Source organism: Macaca mulatta, chromosome 8, assembly GCF_049350105.2.
Source record: "Macaca mulatta isolate MMU2019108-1 chromosome 8, T2T-MMU8v2.0, whole genome shotgun sequence".
NCBI classification, from domain to species: domain Eukaryota; kingdom Metazoa; phylum Chordata; class Mammalia; order Primates; family Cercopithecidae; genus Macaca; species Macaca mulatta.
In genome coordinates, this window is record NC_133413.1 from 4513505 (window position 1) to 4534800 (window position 21296).

General features: G+C 42.4%; 1 protein-coding gene across 1 annotated transcript in view; it reads right to left on the minus strand.

Annotated features, from left to right (window-relative positions):
• The window catches only part of CSMD1 (CUB and Sushi multiple domains 1), a 2034615-nt gene that overhangs the window by 734898 nt on the left and 1278421 nt on the right, over nucleotides 1-21296 (minus strand). The window contains exon 7 of the mRNA XM_015144705.3: nucleotides 10362-10439. Coding sequence (XP_015000191.3) covers nucleotides 10362-10439 — 78 coding nt within the window. The remainder of the gene's footprint in view (nucleotides 1-10361; nucleotides 10440-21296) is intronic.

A 21296-nucleotide genomic window follows, 5' to 3' on the forward strand; every position in this document is an offset into this window, starting at 1 on the left:
CCCACCTCCAGCTCTGGATGGAGGGAAGCACTCTGCAGAAGGCAGCATGCATTTCACTGAAATTCTTCAAATGACCTTCCTAAGAACAAGCATGTCTCAGCCATTGACTCGGTAACAAATGAACTCCTTCAGCAGTGGGACAGAGGAAAATTAGTATATTACGGCGTGTGTTCTGACCAACTAGAGCACACAATTTAGACTGACAATTAGTTTTTATTACCAGCTGTTATCACCTTGTGACAGAAACTTGAATGATTTCTCATAATTTTACTGTTTCCTTCCATGCTGTGGGTATCATGATTCTGAAACCACTGTGTTTTATTGACATTGATGAATTATTTAATTATTTGTGCTTTTTTCCCATTTAATACATTTCATTTTGATAATGGGCACAGTTTTCTCTTAGCCAGTACCCAGCAAAAGTCTATAAGTAAGACATTTCAGTCACAGAGGAGGTACTTTAAAGAAGACTTGGTGGCATCTCTCATGGTCCTGCTTTCCTACAGCTTTCCATCCTCTATTTCTACGGATTTCTATATTTCATGGGTTGATCTGCTCATATTTTGAAAGATAGTGAGTTTCCATTTTTAGTCAATCATCAATAAATGTTGCTACCGTTATGACAGCACTCTGTGTGACAAATATGTACTGGAGATCTGAAACACCACAAGACTGTAATTTTCCCCGGGGAAGGAACAGATGCTGATCCTCTTTATGACACCTTCTGGATGCCCTGCAACAAGGGACTCTTTAATGCGTGAGTGAAGATGTGAAATATAAAAATCTAATTGAAGAAATACATAAGCACCCTCTTCCCACATGACACACCGGCCCATAACTATATCCCTGGGTTATTCAATTCACCAACACTTACTGAGCATCTGTTGTGTACCTGGGACTCTTAAAAATTCTTAGTAGAGATCAGAGAACAAAGTAGAACGTATGCCTGCCCTCATAAGAATGAGACAATGGGATTTGGGGAAGTTGGGGGAAGAGTGGGAGGGGAGCGAGGGATAAAAGACAACAGATATGGTGCAGCGTCTACTGTTTGGGTGATGGGTGCACCAACATCTCACAAGTCACCACTAAAGAGCTTACTCATGTAACCATATACCACCTGTACCCCAATAACTTATGGAAAAAATATAAAAAATAAGTTAAAAAAAAGAAAATATACCTGCCCTTGTGGAGTTTAGTTTATATTCTCCTGGAGATGTGAGAGAAATTAAATGAATAGGGTTACTTTATGTGTGTGTTTATGATACACGTACAAGTAAACACACACTTTTATGTATGATATATATGATATGTTATGATAAGTTAAAGAACACAAAAACAGAACAAGTATCGGGAGAAGATAGAAGTTGTGGATGCTCAAGTCAATGGCCATGCCACCCTGAATGCACCTGATCTTGGAACCTAAGCAGGATCAGGTCTGGTTAGTACTTGGGTGGGAGAAGTTGTGGATGCTCAAGATACATGATATTTAGGTAGGGAGACGGGCGGATCATGAGGGCAGGAGATGGAGACCATCCTGGCTAACACAGTGAAACCCCATCTCTACTAAAAAGTACAAAAAACTAGCTGGGCGTGGTGGCGGCGCCTGTAGTCCCAGCTACTCGGGAGGCTGAGGCAGGAGAATGGCATAAACCCGGGAGGCGGAGCTTGCAGTGAGCCGAGATCCGGCCACTGCACTGCAGCCTGGGGACAGAGTGAGACTCCGTCTCAAAAAAAAAGAAATGGTGTGAGGGAGGGAGGATGGGATGTGGCTTCTTTGGAACATTATTTCAGGTGGAGGAAAGAGGACAGCAAAGACCATCGGGTGGTTTCGTGTCCAGTTTCCTCAAGAAACAGCCCAGAAACCAACAGCACCAGGACCAGGATGCGAGGGTGGGAGGAAAGGAGGTCTTTGGGTCTTGATGAGGAATTTGGACTCATTCTGCCTGTGATGGGAAAACTTTGAGGGTCTGGAGCAGAGGAAGAATGCGGTTCTACTGATATTTCACCCAGATACCTCTGGTTGCAGGGTGGGACCTTGTCAGGGCAGCGAGAGGCGGAGGATGATGAGATGAGATGGGTGAGAGGCAATGGTGGTTTGGAGGTAACAAGAAAGGCTTGGGACATGTTGGGGGACGGTCAGGGCTCACCAAGGGGCCGGAGAGAGGGGTGGCATGAAGGTCTAGGGACTGAATGCTGGAAGTCACAGGCTTCTTCTGTGAAAGGTAAGAGTGAGAGAGACGCCTGTTAGACACCAACGTGACACCCAAGTAAGCCCGTGGATAGAAAGTTCTGGCCTGCAGAAGAGAAATGCAGGTTAAGCCACTAATCTGCCTCAGACCATTCTGGAATTGGACCATCTTGGGACAACTTTCCGAAGATGAACATGAGTGAGCTGGTTGTCTTCTCTCTTTATTTCTCATGGTAGCCCTATTCATGAGAATTCATGGCTTCTCTTTTCCTTTCTCTCAGCTTCCACAGGTCCCAGAGAGAGGACAGGTGCTGAAGTCTGTCCCTGGGCTGAACTGAACCTGCTGCTGGTGGTTACGATGCTAAACTCAGAGGCTAACATGAGGGCAAGAGACTCTTCAGAATATCGGATTAAACCTTATTTTTTTTTTTTTAGCACATTGGAATTTAACAATTAAGAGAAGATTACCCACTAGTATATTTTATTTGTTCATAAATTATTCCAAAAAAGACACTACAACTATGAATATTATTATTATAATGATAAGTGGATAAATACAAATGGAAAATTATTTTCTAAAGTGTATTTCGGAAAATGGTTTGACCAGTCAGGGCATTGAAAAAAGACAATCCAAACATTCTACAGTTATAATTACATCATTAAGTGTATACAGTAATTGAGATATCACTTTATGTAGCATTCTAAAAACAGAGCTACAAGTTTTAAGATCTCTCCCTCCAAATTATGCCTGAGCCACAAGAAAAGCCAGAGGGAGATGGAACCACTGTATGTCACTATGAAGGACAAGATTCGACCAATTGCTTTCATGAACTGAACTGTCTCTTTGGAAACTTGGGATGAATATCATTCGGTTTTGCTTCAGGTCATTTTTTTTTCCTTTTCAAGGTAAGAAAACATTGATTGTCCAATAGAAACAAAGGGCAAGGAAGTGAACAGTTTATGGTTGAATACAGGAGAATTCCAGGGGCATTTATTTTATAACGTTCTGTTGTTATTTTTCCCAGGGGCATAAAGGCAATGCATTATACTGCTCAAATTTCCACATTTTTTAGAAAATCAGCTTTTTATTAAATAATGGTTCTGGATTAACTGCTCCACCCTGCATGGCTATAAACTGTTGTAACTGCAGTGCTCCTTCGTACACAGCATGTGCCATCAGCTCATCTGAGTGAGCTACCACAAATCAAGATCGAATTGGTCATTTATCTTTAACTTTACATGGGGAAGAATCTCTAGTTCAAAAATAACAACCAATGCTTTGTTTATCTTCGTTCCTACAGGTGTATATATTTTGGAGTTAGAAGGGCACCCATAGGTTATTTACTTTAGTAATCCTCACATTGAGGGCTGCCAAAACTGGTTTCTGCCAAGGAGAATGCTCAGAAGAAGAGAAGAAATGACATGTACTGTTACCATCATTAAAAAATAGAGAGTGTTGGCCAGGTGTGGTGGCTCATGCCTGTAATCCCAGCACTTTGGGAGGCCGGGGCGGGCAAATCATCTGAGGTCAGGAGTTCGAGACCAGCTTGTCCAACATGGTGAAACCTCATGTCTACTCAAAATAAAAAAATTAACCAGGACTGGTAGCGCGTGCCTGTAGTCCCAGCTATTCAAGAGGCTGAGGCATGAAAATCGCTTGAATCCGGGAGTTGGAGGTTGCAGTTAGCCTAGATTGTGCCATACTCCAGCCTGGGTGACAGAACGAGACTCTGTCTCAACAACAAAACAATATATACAGTGTCAGTTTAATAATTTCTTTGGCATTGAAAGAATCTACTCTCAGAATAAAGAGCAGTTCACCATCACTCAGGCTGAGGAAGAAGATGGGGGACGGGCGCTCACTCAGTGTATTCTGTGGGGGACGGGCGCTCACTCAGTGTATTCCGTGGGGGACGGGCGCTCACTCAGTTTATTCCAGATGCCCTTTTTGAGACATAATGTTGCCCAAGTGCATTTTTTCCAAGATTAAAATAATTCAAAATTTAGAGCATGTAAAGCATCTAATTATAAAATACGTAGACATTTAAGATATTAATGAGTATCTTAATATCTTTGGGATTTTCTTCAAACATTATTACAAGCTGGTGAAAAAGGAAATTTTAAATCTTCTCATTCTACACTTAATGTGAAGAGTTGCCCTCACCGCACAGAAGAGTTGAAATATCTCTAAAGACGCCAGTCGCGCTGCACTATGTGGTTAGGTTTTGTGCATGTTCGTGATGAAATGAATTGCAGAGGGTTGAAAGCAAGGCTGTGTAAAGAAGCTGAGGAACTTCGGTTCCCAAAGCAAAATTCACAAAAGACTCATCAGATTAGGAGACATAACTGAAAGAATCTATAGGGCTTTTGTTCCAAGGCACAGAGATTCTTTTCTGTCTTTTCATTCATTCATTCATTCATTCATTCATCAGTAGGTACTCGCTATGGACTGGTAGCTTGGGCTGTCAGGGGATGAGGAGGTATGCTGTGTGATATCTGTGGGTCATGGATGGGAAAACCCCAAACCCTCAAGGGGCTCATCTTGAACTAAAGGTACAATCAAGGTAGGTAGGTCTGGGATAAAAATGTCACTGGCCCAGCAGGAAGAAGGAGAGGAAGAGACCAGCCTGTGGGATGTGCATGATTTCCAAACACAGGCACTTTTGACTTTCAAATGAAACAAGCAGGAGTTAGTTTTAAATCTACTGTCAGGTATTACACATCTGTATAAACTTAACTCTCAGCTGGGTGCAGTGGCTCACGCCTGTAATCCCAGCACTTAAGAAGGCCAAGGCAGGAAGATCACCTGACGTCAGGAGTTCGAGACCAGCCTGGCCAACATGGTGAAACCCCGTCTGTACTGAAAATACAAAAAATTAGCCAGACATGGTGGCGCGCACCTGTAGTCCCCACTATCTGGGAGGCTGAGGCAGGAGAATCGTTCGAACCCAGGAGGTGGAGGTTTCAGTGAGCTGAGATCATGCCACTGCACTCCAACCTGGGTGTCAGAGCGAAACTCCATCTCAAATAAACAAAAAAAACCAAAAAACTTAACTCTTTTAAGTTTTGTAATTAGAGCAGTCCTCCATCACTGTGGCAGAAGGAAAAATCAGTTAGCTAGACAGTGAAGGCTGGTCCTTGGAGAGGCAGCCAGCCTAAAAAATCACAGCTACAGGCAAAAATAGAGCAGCCTGGGAAAACTAAGGCTGCGCCTGCACAGATGAGCAGGCATGTTCCAGTACAGAAGCAAGATGCACCTGCACAGATGAGCTGGCAGGATTCAGCACAGAAGCCTTCTGTTCTTTGTGTGATTAGCGAGCTCCCAGGAAAAAGTTTCCTCCTTTTTTCAGGCATATACACAGTGGGCTCCATGAGAACTCACACAGGGAGGAGTGGGGCTTCCCTGAAACAAACCCACAGTTATACAAACAAGAGAAGTGGTGCTTTGTACTTGCCTAGGGACATAACCACAACTACACAAATAAGGGGTAGTTATGCAGACAGATTTACAGATTAGAAAAGTTACTCAAACAGCTACAGAGATGAGGAGTTTCTCATAAAACTTTTGAATTCAGCTGTAAAAGCAGCAACCCATTCGGGATCCCCTCTCCCTTGCAAAGAGCTTTCTTCTCTCGCTTATTAAACTTTCACTCCAACCTCACGCTTTGTAACCATGCCCCTTAATTTTCTTGGTCATGAGACAACAAGCCTGGATAACACCTTAGACAATCAGACCAGTGACCTTGATCTGTTTAATTATCAAATAGCAAGTTTCCTGAGGCTGTCAGGGAAATTCCCCCATTCCCTGCTGTCATCTCTCTCTTTCTCTTTCTGCACTTCCTGAACTCTTACTGATGCCCCGACAGTGAACAGGGGTGAGGGTAATAATGAACAGGACTTTGGGTGGATCTGATATAGTCTGAGGGCATGGATTTCTTGCTTTGCCCAGTGTTTGTTTTTATTTTTATTTTTTAACATCTAGAACTTTGTGTAGAACTTGCCCTCTTTAGTTCATCAAAACCTTGAACATTTTCTATCACCATGACAGGGTCCCATCAGGAAACAGATGTCATTTGGAGAAGAACCCAGTAAGACAGGGCTACTTTCAAAGGCTCCGTTTACAAAAGGGTGAATCTGCAGACACCACCAGGGACAGGGAAGTGGCGTGGGAAGGAGTCACCACTGAGCCATGGCTGCTTTCTAGGCTGGAGGCAACAAGGGGCAAAAGTTGGTGCTGAAATCCAGATGGAGATGAATGCATAAGGTCACCCTTTGCAAAGAGCTGTGACCTCTGATTTTTGTGCCTTGGAGCAGAGACAGCTTGAGGGGACTGCAGGAGGCAGCTCAGCCTCCCACCCATGCCCTGGTGCTTCCCATGGGCAGAATACAGGAGCTGCTAGCAGGGTCCACCCCTGCCTGGCTTTAGTGAAGCTAGCACTGGATGAAAACTTAACAGGGACAGCCTCACATTCTACAATGAACAGATAATTCCCTGGCCGCTGCTGTCACTTCTTTTACTGCCAGAGGAGTCTCATGAAGAAGAACGATCATAAACAAACAACAATGTCCAGTTAACAGAATAAAAAATACAAAGATGGAAGAAAACAGAGGGGGGTGTGGAACAAGAGCTAACAGCGCCTGCAGACCCTGAGCTGGACATTTTCCATAAAGCTTTTGTCATATCTGCAACAAAACCCTTAGTTGGGGAAACGATTCTATCACTTCTGCAAGAGAGGTTTGTGTGCTGGGATCTAATCTCTAGAGTTTCAAGAGCTGTGGTCTCCCAGAGGAACCCAGATCTTGGGGTGAAGCAGAAGTGGAGAGACTCAAGTTAATGGAATGGCTTGAAAAGGCACCATTGAATGGCTTGAAGAGGCCTCCATTGAAGGCACCAGCACTTCACTCCCTGTAGACAGAAGATAAAATCTTCACATCAGCAACAGGCATCTGGGCAGCCAGGGTCACCATGGGTATCAAGAACATAAAGCACCTTCACAATCAGTCTCCTACAGATGGCAAGGGGTTCATGAGGAGCTGAAGAGAAAACGGGGCTCACGGCGGGAACTCCTAAGGCATGTACAACGCGCTGGAACGTGGCCTGGCCTGGCCTCCCCTGCCGTTCACCCCATGTGGTTCATTTCCCTCCATTTACATACTGAAGGCCCCAAACGCGTACAGAATGCCCACTGCATGCCACACTCTGGAACAGGCAGTTTACACACCTCCTGGTTTATCTGAGTGACAACCCTATGAAAAGGATTACTAGTTTATTAATAATTTTGTAAGCGATGACATTTGAACTTGACTAAGGCACATACTTGCACAGCGATGGAATCCTTGCCTCTCTTGCTTCAAACCCATGTCCTTTCATCAGTGAAACAATTTCACTTTCTCCGTCATACCTTTCTCTGGAATGACACATTACCATTGAATACCTTCCTCATCTCAGAAGGCTCACGGTTTCCATTTCTCATTTTCTCTAATGATTAATTCCCATGTCTGACCAAAAAACTGTAGTTTAATACTGTTAAAAGAGAGGACAGAATGCTTTCTAACACCAAATGAGTCATTATGTACATGTCAATCTGTGTTCAGATGAGGACAGAAGAGATAGTCTCCTTATTGAAAAAGAAAGAAAGTTCTGCCTAAATGTTACAATAACAGAAAAATCTGATGCCCGGTTGATCGGATATCCAACCTGATATTGATTTAATATAAGAGTTTGGCCGGATATAAGAGTTTGGCCGGTTCTACATTGAACTTTAGATCATTTGTGCAGGGTTTTATCATAAAAATCGTTTTCAAAATATTGTAAATACTATATCTCCCTCTACAGAACATTCTACGCTAAAAGCTAACAATATTAAAATGTTAAACAATTTTATTTTTTAAAAAAATCTTTATGCCTTCGACTGTTTTTCAGTTTTTCTCCCTTCAGTTTTCCCATCCTTTTCCAGTCTAATTTCATTAAAGGGTGACTGGCTGTGACTGTTCAATAGAAAGTGCCACACAAACATTTACAGATTGATTTTTTTTTTTTTTTTTTTTGGAAGAGGGAGAGATCTAAGGGCCAGAGTGGTAGTCAGAGTGTGGTGGCTCCTGCCTGCCTCTGAGGGCCAGGGTACAGGTTTATCTCTCTGTCCTCCCAAACCTGCTCAGAACTGAGCACAGACTATGGATTATTGTCACACAAGCAATTGTCAGGAAACCTAAAGTGATGAAGACGTAGGTCAATCCATAGTGTCGTTTTCAAAAGATTTTGATTATTTTTATTTATTAGTTTTAGCAGAATATTTGTTGCACATAAAACCTCATGCAGAAGCCTGATGTAGCATACAGATGTAAACAGAATTGGTTGACCTGAGGGGGTTCAGATGTCCACCCCCGCCCTTCCACTAACTGCTAGGCAACGGAAAAAACATGCACAGATGCAAAACACCAGGGACAGGTGCACGCATGGAGCAAAGCTAGGAACATCACATGAAAACAGGCGCACGCAGGGAGCAAGGCCAGAAACATCACGTGAAAACAGGTGCACCCACGGAGCTAGGCTAGAAACATCACGTGAAAACAGGTGCACCCACGGAGCTAGGCTAGAAACATCACGTGAAAACAGGTGCACCCACGGAGCTAGGCTAGGAACATCACACGAAAACAGGTGCACCCACGGAGCAAGGCCAGAAACATCACGTGAAAACAGGTGCGCCCACGGAGCTAGGCTAGAAACATCACATGAAAACAGGTGCGCCCACGGAGCTAGGCTAGGAACATCACAGGAAAACAGGTGCACCCACGGAGCTAGGCTAGAAACATCACATGAAAACAGGTGCGCCCACGGAGCAAGGCTGGAAACATCACGTGAAAACAGGTGCACCCACGGAGCTAGGCTAGAAACATCACAGGAAAACAGGTGCACCCACGGAGCTAGGCTAGGAACATCACACGAAAACAGGTGTACCCACGGAGCAAGGCTGGAAACATCACGTGAAAACAGGTGCACCCACGGAGCTAGGCTAGGAACATCACAGGAAAACAGGTGCACCCACGGAGCTAGGCTAGAAACATCACACGAAAACAGGTGCACCCACGGAGCTAGGCTGGAAACATCACATGAAAACAGGTGCGCCCACAGAGTAAGGCTGGAAACATCACGTGAAAACAGTTGCACCCACGGAACTAGGCTAGAAACATCACATGAAAAGGTTGCTAGGGAAGCATAGAAAACACAACCCAATGGGTAGAAAGTCCCAGAAAGAGCATGAGCAGAAAACAGCCCCTGCGGGAAGTCAGCCCACCTGGTATCTCAGTAGAGGGTACTCATCTCTTGTTTGTAAGAAAAGCGAGCCCTCAGTGAAGGTGGTATCCAGTAACTGTTATGACATGTGTAAGGGCATGGGGGGAGCAAAGCCAGGGGAGAGCTGACTGCACCTGCAGAGAAAGAAGGGTCTGCACAGTGAGTCTCCAAAAAGCACACAGGCTGTCGGCCTTCAGCTAAAGGACAAAGGGCCCTCATGGCAGAGAAGCACCATGACCCAGTCCAGGCATGGCCAGGGGTTCCTGTGGCTGAGTGATGATGAGGGGCATCGAGGACAAGGCACCAAAATAACAAGTGTGGCAGACACCTTCATTCCTCCCACAGCTATTGATCTGGTATCTACCAGGTGCTGGGCACACGCAAAAGTCATCAGCAAGATATGTCTGCAGATCTTCTTTTCTCTTTGGAAGGACGCAGACATTGCCCGAAAGCTACTTTACTCTCCAGGCAGTGAATCATCGTAACATTTTAATAGACGAAAGACAAGAACAGACTTCTTTCCAGATATCGGTCTAGTCTGGTGTGTGTGGGGTGTGCTAGGACAGAGAGAGACTGCTATAAAAATGCCTGACTGTGTCACATTTACTTAAGAGAGCCATCTGGAAGGTCTAGTTTCAGACAGTGATCAGGGCAGATGTGAGACATGGTTAGGAGTTAGAAGCAGAAGGACATTCCTCCCTAACAAAGTGAAGTTAGTGGCATGTTCTTTCTCCCAGAAAATATTCTTGGATGTAGAAAAGAAGGAAGAGACAATGTGGGGAAGGCGGTGGGTGGGAACACTTCTTAACTGCTCCATTCTCTCCTCCGCTCCCCCTTTACCGGCGCATCAATTCTCGTATAGAAAGGAAAGGGACTCACGGACAGAGTTTTTATGGCTTCCGTCCTTGCTGGGCAGCATCTTGACTCCTCTTGACTTCAACTCAATCGCCTTTTTCACTGGAAGAAACAAAACCAAGCCATTAGTAGGTAAGACTTGGAGATCATAAAACTATGTTGTATCCACACAGCATTTCCGGTCAGAACTGCTTTCTATCAACCCCTGAAAATGGGAAATGTGCTAAGAGGTGAATGATACGAAGCCAATGACGTCCAAGAGCTTGTAAATAATTAATATGAGGCTATCAAGCAGCAAGATCACATCTTACAAGATCCCGTGTCAGAAGCTAAAAATAATACGTACTGCCATTGACTTTACACATCCAATCCTATTGACCATGAGGAGTGGCAGATTCCATAAATCATTATCATTCCCCAAAGCGTTCAGGCAGATCACTCACTTGATGTATGTACCCTGATTACACAGTTGTCTAAATTTGCTATACTCATGAAAAAGTTTAGATAAAAAGGCCAGTTGCTCATTCATGTATTCATATATTCATTTAGTCACTTAAAGTTTAGTGAATCTGTATGGATGGGAAGCAAGTAGAGGAAAGGCATGCTCTACGTGCTGTAGATAAATTGCTAGACGCCGCCAGTCCCTCCAGACACTCTCCAGGCTGTGCAAAAGGCACATAAGATCCTGGTTTCTAGCATCATAATTCTAAGAGTTAAATATGTTTCTTGATGTACTAGGTCCCGCATTAAACATTTTAAGAAGTTTTTTTGTCACTTATGGAAAAAAATGAGGGATCCATCCTGTGATTATAAAATATAAAATGTTATGATATTCTAAGCGATCCCACACTTGGCTTTACTAGTGCCCAGTGGAAACATTTCTGAGGTCCCCATATGAGACTGGACTTACAGCAGTTACCAGCAGGTGGGTCGGCTGCAAATCTTTGCTTCCAGCATGGTGGCCCCATGACCTGGGTGAGTGACTTGCCGCTGAGCCGGTAACTCTATGTGTAAACAGGTGTGAGGGTTAGTTTTCTGGGTGAACCTGACTGCACCACAAGGTGCTCAGACATTGGACCACACGAGATTCCGGGTGTGTCTGTGAGAATGTCGCAGATGATATTAACATTTGAATCAGCCGACTGAGGGAAGCAGATGGCTCTCCCCAGTGTGGGTGGGTCTGGTCCAATCAGCTGAAGACCCAAATAGAACAAAAGGCTGACCTGCCCCAGAGGAGGCAAGACTTCCCCTTGCCTGGTGGGCTTTGAATTGGACAGCATTTTTTTTTCCGCCTTCCGACTGGAGCTAAAACACTGGCTTTCCTGGTCTCCAGCTTGCTGACTCACCCCTTGCAGGTCTTCGGTCTTGTCAACTCCATAATCATGTGAGTCAGTTCCTTATAGTAAATTCTTATAGTAAATGTGTGTGTGTGTGTGTGTGTGTACACACCTGCGTGTAAGGAGATTAATATCAAGTATATACAGGGGACCCCTGAAGCATACAAAGGTTGGGGCACTGACCACTGACCAACCCCCACCACCACACACAGCTGAAAACCTGAGTATATCTTTTGACTCCCCCAAAAACCTAACTGAAAAGAGCCTACTGTTGACCAGATGCCTTACCGATAACATAAACAGTTACTTAACACATAGACTCGTATCTACGTATATTTTACGCATTCATGACACACCTTTTTCGGATTTTGTTTTGTTTTGTTTTTAGGCTATAAGGGTTGTCTGCTAGTTTTGTTTGAATTGTTACAAATTTCAAAAAAAATGCTTCAGTATATTCATTGAACAGAATCTGAAGATAAGTGGATCCAGGCAGTTTAAACCCATGTTGTTCAAGGGTCAACTGTATAAATAAATATATCTACACACACACAGAGGCACATACACACACACATGACCAACTGGCTTTGTTTCTCTGGAGAACTCTGACTAAATACGATGCCAGGATGACAAGACTGTATAAAGCTGGAGATGATCAATGTACCGTCTTTAGTCTGGTGTCCTGAGCCCAGCCAGCTCAGTAACTGACTGTGTGTGGCAGTGATTGTTACTCTTTTCAAATCACTGACATTCGGAGGGCTGGGCTTAGGTGGACAGTTGTCCTTTGGGACTGTCTTCCCTCACTGATGTCACTAAGCACTTGCTTCCTCTCTGGTCTCCCTCTGCTCAGCCCCTGTGTATTCTGATGCACCTGGAAACCGTGTCTCTCAGGCTCTACCTCTCAGAGTTCCTGGTCCCATGTGTTATCTTCTTTGCAGCAACATTGTACAGTATTTTTCACTTCAGGAAGCATCCTCCATCCTTCCAACAGCCATCTGAGATAGGAATTATGATGCCGCCTGCTCATATCAGGAAGCAAGGCTCACAGGTGTACAGGGAAGACTACGCAGAATTTGAACTCAGATCTTCCAGGCCCAAACTCCAAACCCTTCCACATGGGCTACTGGCTGGGGGGCACGGAGACAGGAGGGCAGGGGCTGCAAGAGCTGGTCCGCCTAGAAGGAAGAAGGTGAGACATAGAAGCAATGCTGCCAGCTGTGCTTCTGTATCAAGCCTTGACCTTGTACTTCCCAGTCTCGAGAGTGGTGAGAAACACATTTCTATTACGTATAAACTGCCAAGTCTAAGATATTTTTCTATGGCAAAGATTTGCTATATTTCCTATAGCAATATTTTCCCCAAAACACGAAGACAAGTACTTTTCCTGGGTATTTTACAAGGGTAAGAGGGAGAAGTGAGAGACTGGAAGGAATATATTGAACGTTGAGGAGCTCTTCCCAACAGTGTGGCATAGGACTGAAGAAATAAGTCCAACGTGGTTACGTGGTTCAAACAAACTGTTGTCATCAGAGCCATGAGTGGACCACAGGGATCCTGGCGTTGACGCTTGTGAAGGACAAGGAGATGGGCCACCTAGATCTCCCTCCAAGGAAGGGCTGGCCAGAGGGTTGCTGCCCATCCTCAGCCCCTTTCAGAGAAAGCCCAGAGACAGACAGTCACCTCTTCCAGGCTCACAGCATCCAGCCCAGGGCCAGCGCCATCCAAAGGGCACTGGGTCACGAACATCCTGCACTAAGGAACTCTCAGAGAGGGGTGTGCCGTGATGCAACCATGGCACCCGGCGTCTTCCTCCTCTTCTCTTCCGCCTCTTCATGTGTTTTCTCATCCTCATCTCTGTCTTGTGGTGACAAATAACACAGGAAAGGGAACATGAGGTGGGGAATCTGCTTCTGCTTCTGCAGTTATCTTGGTGGCACACTCAGATGTCGCCTGTAAGCTCTCCCAGGGATTATGTTTTCATCCAAAATGGTAAATGCATTGTCCTCACTTTCTTGTGCTGAAATAACTTTATCTTGAAGTTACTCAGGAGAGAGGAGATGAATGCACAATAAATAACAAACAAGAGAATCAATGGGAAATAATAAAGAGCATAGAACGCAAAGCAAATGTCACCCACCCTAAGCAGATAAGACAAACAGAGCGTTCGCTCAGAATCTAAACAGAAAATGAGTAGTCTCTCGGGGACGATCATGGTATGTGAATAGACAGGACCTATCTGAGAGTTGAATGAGCTAATAAATTTCATACTTTTGCAAATGAGTGTTTTGATGCTTTGTAAAGCTACATCTCCACCAGAGAATATATGTATTTATTATTTTTCAATAAGATGGTGTTATACTGCTGTAGATAATCTGCTCCCCTGAGTTACAATTTGTTTCAAGTTACTACGTTCTCTTATTGGACAGCTCTGCTAATCTTGGCAATGTTGCACAAAAAGGGAAGGTGACTTGCGCGTCCTGGGTCCACCAGGTGTCTGGACACTTCTCCCCACACGTCCTTTGGGTTCTCCTCTTTTCTTCCTTCCACACCCTTCCTCCTCCCCCTCCTCCCTCCAGCTCCCCTCAGAGCTGGGCAGAGAAATTTTCATTTGCAAAGAAATAGGAGAGAGAGAAAGAGAGAGAAAGAAACTAGAGCTGCAGGAATGCAGGAGAAAGATAAGTCACCTATGGGAAATCCCTGCAATAGTCTGTTCTTTCCCCTGAATTAATCTATTGAGTCGTTCATTCTCAGATCCTGGAACGAATGATAAAAATATTTCGTGATTGATAAAAAAAGATAGTTTCTGTGTCTAATCTCAGACCTGCTAAATCACAATCTTTGGAGCTGAGCTTGGCCCTTTTAGCTTTATTTTGTCAGTACAGTTACCTAGTTTTCATATGAGTTTTTGCTTTGTTTTATTGTGTGGAAGATAACTTCAATACACGCCAAAGTTAGTCTCACATTCCCTGGTCTCTCTTGGCTAAGGTGATTCCTTAGTAATTCAGATTCAACAATTTCAAATAGATTGTTGTCTCCAGGGGCAAGGGCTGGGGGAACTGGGGAGATGTTGGTCAAAAGATGGACAATTTCAGTTTGACAGAAGAAATAAGTTCAAGAGATCCCTGGTACATCATAGTGACTATAGTTGATAACAATGTATTGTGTGCTTCAAAGTCACTGAGAGTTGACTTTAGGTTTTCTCATCGCAAACCAAGAGGGATGTGAGGTTAAAAAAAAATTCCCCAAAACCACAAACAAAAACTTGAAAGAGATATGATGAATCTCTTTTCTGATAACAACATTTAGGCAGGTAAATTCTGGGGAAAGTATTTTTAGTTTAAGGGCTGAAAAATCGAAAAACACAACAATAAATATACCTAAGGGACACATTAATTTTGTTGCTTCATTCACTTTAGTTTGTTTTTTCTTTTTTCTTCTACATCAGCTGCCTTCATCATAATCTCTCAGTGGTTAGGTTAAAACACACTTTCTGTGGGTTGTTTGAAAATGTGAGGAAACCGATACTATATTGGAATGACAGTGGATTCTTATTACTGTTTTTAAAGTGACAATAATGTAAGAAGTGAATATAGCTATTTCTACTTGATGCCATTTCTTTCTCTGTCCTCTCTAGCTGGAGCGTCCTGCCCTCTTTTGTAGCCCCTTGGAAAGCTCAGCCTGCTCCCTATCCCTCCCTGTCATCCTGCTGCCCCATCCCCCGCAGCCAGACATCCACCTTCCTCAAGATCCACTGAACTTCCGTGACCTCTCTTAGGAAACCAAGTCCTATCTTCTGCTCTTAATACACCTGTACCTTCCTGCATTCGATAATATGACTCAGTGTCTAAAAGAAGCTTTACCTATAAAGGTGAGCTCAGATAACCCCAAACAAATAAATAAGATGCAAAATTCTTCCAAACAAATGTAACATACTGAGCATGAGGAGAGATACCATTGCAAATCCTCACAAATCACAGAGGAAATTGTTTTGTGTTTAGAGACCAGCTACTTCCAAATCTGAAGAATTCAGGGTTTGGAAGAAATGGGTGAAAAATATGAATCTTGTGTCTTGGACTTTTCATTAACTCACAGGTTTACTGTAATTTTATCAATGCCTCTTCTAGGCAAAAAGTTTTATTTAAGTACTGCACCAAAAAAATATTTACTACTATTGGTAGCAATAATACTGAAATCCTTGTAAATCCTTAGAATTGCGAGGGCTCACTATGCAGATAGACAGATAGATATACACATACACCCATATGTATACAATTGTGTATATATAAATGTGTAAAATGTAAGTATATAACATATAAGTTTATACATATTTATTTTATTTTATTTTATTTTATTTTTTTGAGATGGAGTCTCACTCTGTCACCCAGGCTGGAGTGCAGTGGCCGGATCTCAGCTCACCGCAAGCTCTGCCTTCCAGGTTCCCACCATTCTCGTGTCTCAGCCTCCCGAGTGGCTGGGACTACACGTGCCGCCACCTCGCCCGGCTAGTTTTTTGTATTGTTTTAGTAGAGACGGGGTTTCACCGTGTTAGCCAGGATGGTCTCGATCTCCTGACCTCATGACCCACCCGTCTCGGCCTCCCAAAGTGCTGGGATTACAGGCGTTAGCCACCGCGCCCGGCCTATACATATTTATAAATTTAATAACATATTACATATTATATACATATATAATAAACTCCATATATAATATATAAATGAATCTATTGAGCTCCCACTGTCAGATATACTATTGTTCTCATTTAATTTGTCTTACAATTATTTAATCAATAGATTTCTATTAAATTTGAGAAGTAAGCAATCACATTGCATAAGCTACTATTCTTTTACATCTACCTTTTTTTTCCATAGTATCAGAGCAAATGGAATTTCCAATTCCATTATATGTATTAGCTTACATTTGAGAAAACAGTATATTTGGAGTTTTTTGACCAGGCGTGGGGGTTCACATGTGTAATCCCAGCACTTTGGGAGGCTGAGGCAGGGGATCGCCTGAAGTCAGGAGTTCAAGAGCAGCCTGGCCAACATGGTAAAACCCCATCTCTACCTGCCCCCCACTACCCCTGCCCGCTACACACCCACAAATTAGCCCCAGCCAGGCATGGTGGAATGCGACTGTAGTCCCAGCTACTCGGGAGGTTGAGGCATGAGAGTTGCTTGAACCCAGTAGGCGGAGGTTGCAGTGAGCCGAGATAGTGCCACTGCATTCCAGCCTGGGCGACAGAGTGAGACCCTTTAGTTTCTCAAAATAACACAAAAAGAATCTCTTTAATGGCTCATTGGTTATTTGGAACATTTTTGGTCTAGTTTATGATTGCAAAATGGAAATTAAACTTTTCTTGGATTATCTCACAGCCTTATCAATTTTTATTTTTAAGTGAAACATGTTTTGAACACAATACACCTGGAGAAATTTCAGTCGTTTACATTGTTTAACTTACTCCAGGATTCTGTTTTTTCTAGGAGCATTTACACTGTAATAAATTATTTTCAAATATTAGAATTTAGAACTGCTTTTAAAATGTTTAATTTATTCATTAATAAATACAATTACATAATCCCCTTTCCCTCCAAATGTTAACATTTCTCCATTAGATTTTATTGTGTTTTACATTGAGGAAAAGTCATTAAAATTCAGATCACCTTATATTTTAAACACACGTTTAATTTTTTTTTTGCCAATTTTTCATCAAAGTACCTTTCTAGTTAAACAATCTAAGACCCATTAAATTTCTAAGTAAGCGTTGAGCCAATTTCCTATTCTCTGCTAATTATTGTTAATGTGTGATTTGCGCTGACACACTGTAAACATCAGTAGGAGCTATGTCCTTACCGTGGCTGTTTTCCTGAAGGATGGAACCATCTTGCAGCCTAAAACCTGAGCCTCCATGTCTGTCCTAAAGTTCATCACCTTGAAAACGTGGTTCTGTCAATTTTTTCCTCTTCTGCATGATCATTTTTTTCTTTTCTGCATGACTAACCCAATTATAAAAATGTGTTGTTCCATTTCCCATCTTTATAAACTAAGACAAAGCAAGCAATTATTATTATTTTATTTTTATTTTTATTTATTTATTTTGAGACAGAGTCTCACTGTGTCATCCAGGATGGAGTGCAGTGGCACAATCTGGGCTCACTGCAACCTCCACCTCCTGGGTTCAAGTTATTCTCCTGCCTCGGCCTCCCGAGTAGCTGGGATTACAGACGCCCACCACCACGTTCAGCTAATTTTTGTATTTTTAGTAGAGACAGGGTTTCACCATGTTGGCCAAACTGGTCTCAAACTCCTGATCTCAAGTGATCCTCCCACCTTGGCCTCCCAAAGTGCTGGAATTACAGGCATGAGCCACTGTGCCCAGCCTGCAAACAACTTTTTAAAAGGCACGTGGCCTGCAGACAGACAGGAATCTTTCCCTCCACATTCCTCTGCAGCTGCTGCAGCCCGTACTCCCGGCGGACACGAGGAAGGAAACCTCTCAGATGAATGGTTCTCTTCGCATCTCTTCCCATTCTCTCTTAAATCTCATCAGCCGTAATTTCTCTGTTGCTAAATCTTTTGGTCGAAAGTCCATCCTCCTGTTCACTCTGTTTTTGTTTTTGTTTTTGTTTTTTGACACGGAGTCTTGCTCTGTCGCCCAGGCTGGAGTGAGTGGCGCGATCTCGGCTCACTGCAAGCTCCGCCCCCCGGGTTCAAGCCATTCTCCTGCCTCAGCCTCCCGAGTAGCTGGGACTACAGGCGCCCGCCACCTCGCCCGGCTAGTTTTTTGTATTTTTTAATAGAGACGGGGTTTCACCGTGTTAGCCAGGATGGTCTCGATCTCCTGACCTTGTGATCCGCCCGCCTCGGCCTCCCAAAGTGCTGGAATTACAACAGGCGTGAGCCACCGCACCTGGCCTCCTGTTCACTCTGAAACAATCAGTCACTTTCTCCTGAAATCACTTTCTGCCCTTTGCTTCCAGAACTTCACCCTGTTTGTCTTCCTTCTAATTCACTGGCTGGTGCTCGTTCACAGGGATGGGTGTTGCCTGTGGTACTTTAGCATTTATTGCCATATTGTTGCTGGAAAGGGGTCCTGATCCGGACCCCAAGAGGGGGTTCTTGGATGTTACGTGAAAAAGAATTCAGGGTGAGTACACAGACTAAAATGAAAGCAAGTTTATTAAGAAAATAGAGGAATAAAAGAATGGCTACTCCATAGAACAGTCCTGAGGGTCGCTGGTTGCCATTCTCATGGTGATTTCTTGATGATATGCCAAACAAGGGGTGGATTATTCATGCCTCCCCTCTTTAGACCATACTGGGTAACTCTGTGATGCTGCCATGGCGTTTGTAAACTGTCATGGCGCTGAGGTGAGTGCAGCCGTGAGGATGGCCAGAGTCACTCTCGTCACCATCTTGGTTTCGGTAGATTTGGGCTGGCTTCTTTACTGCAACCTGCTTCATCAGCAAGGTCTTTAAGTAAGACCTGTATGTAATGGCCTGTATTTAAGTAATGGCCTGTATCTTGTGCCGACCTCTTCTCTCATCCTGTGACGAAGAATTCCGTAACCTCCTGGGAATCCAGCCCAGCAGGTCTCAGCCTTACTTTACTCAGTCCCTACTCAAGATGGAGTTGCTCTGGTTCAAACACCTCTTGACAATATGATTCATTTTTCCATGTAAGTCTGTTGGTCATGCATCCAGCGGAAATATGGCAGTCATCTAATAAAACATTATCATCACTGGAATTATCAAGAAGAGTAACAGTTTTTAAAAATATTTTGTATATGGTAGTAAAATGTTTGAGTACATCCTATTTAATTCCACCAAAATGTTGTAAGATTTATGCCATTGTGACAATCATTTACAAAAAAATAAAACATGGAGGTACAAAGAACTTAAATAATTTAATAGAGATCACAAAGCTTGAAGTGGTAGAAACAGGGTTTGCTCTGGTGAAGTTTGATACTAGAACCTGCTGGCTTTTAACATAACTCAACAGTCTGCTTCAGAAATTATACCCCTTACTTTAACCACACCTGACACTTAAAATTTTTATTTTCATCGATAATTATTACATTTTCTTTTCATTGATAATTATTACATTTCAAAATTATATTAGTAAACATACCTTCCTATTATGCTAACTTTATTATATTCAGATTTTGATTAATCAACGCTTTAAACACTTTTCTCAGAAGTATTTTAATGAACTTGTTAGTTGTTTAAATATGAGTAAACATCTATTAATACTAGTCCCATTATAAGAAAAGATATACACTGAGTCACACAGTATTTTCTTTTTCTTTTCCATGAAATGCTTTTATCATTTATTGTTAGAGTGAAATATTCATGAAGATATTGTTGTTGGACTTTCTCCTTAGTTCCCCTAAAAACAGGGTCTTTGTCACATGACCATGAAAGATTAGGGTCACAGGTTATTGCAGAATATTTGGGAAAATTTTTAAATAATCAAGAAGAAGAAAGTAACTGTGTAAACCCATCACCATAAACAACCACTGTTAGGATGTTTATGCATTTATTATTAATGCTATGTGCATTGTATATATAAGTTGATAGGTGGAGACACTCACATAATATTGATAGAATAAAGTTGTTAACGTTTGATTATTCTGCCTTTATGACCTCTTTGAACAGTTTTTCCTAATATATTTTAGTAGATTATTCATAATGTATTAAATTCCTTTATCATTAGAAATTAGTTTTTCTCACTTACTGCAATTGTACATTACACCAATCACCTATCAAATTCTGGGCAGTTTTCAAGAATAATTTGCTAGAAATAGAATTTTTTAGTCAAGGCCGTTAATCTGCTAGGCCAAACTGATTTCTACAACTATAGTACCAGTTTATTTCATCTGGTGTAAATAAGAATATCTTAACTAAAGCCTCTTTGCCCACATTGTTTTGGTACATAAAAGAAAATGTTCAGTAATTTGATAGTTGAAAATGTTATCTTATTTTTATTTGCATTTAAAATAATGCTTTATTGGATCATTCTTTGGGATAAATCTATTATTGGCTCATGGCCTGTCCATTACTTTATGAGCAGCTAGTTGTTAGTACAGTAACTCTCTTTTTTTTAAGTCTGGAAATAGTTGTCTTCACAAGGTTATTTGGACTGCAGCTCCCATTGTCAGCTTACAGATATTCAGGCATTCCTGCATTTTTTAAATTAGATTTTTGATGTCCTTGAATAGGGACCTTTGAAAAAAAACTGACAACCAAGTTTTAGGGACCAGATTATCAAATTTTATTTCTACTCTTAAATCAGTCAGTGTCCTTTCCTTGGTCAGGGAAATCATCCTCCGAAAGACCAATGTTATTAGTCATCTTTTGTACCAGGAAAGACACAGGTACTTACTTACTATACTTGACAATGTGAACCATTTGTATTATTGATGCTCCTGATTGGGTATCAGAATCTTTTAATTTAATGTCGCTTAATAGCACCACTAAATTAAAAGATAAACGTCTCATATATGAAGTTATATTATTATATGAATCGTTGTCTCAAGGTAGTATGGAGGATTAGTGTGAGAATGTCCACAAATCTTTGATGACTCAACTCTTTACTAATGTAAAGGGTAATTAGCGTAAGATGCTT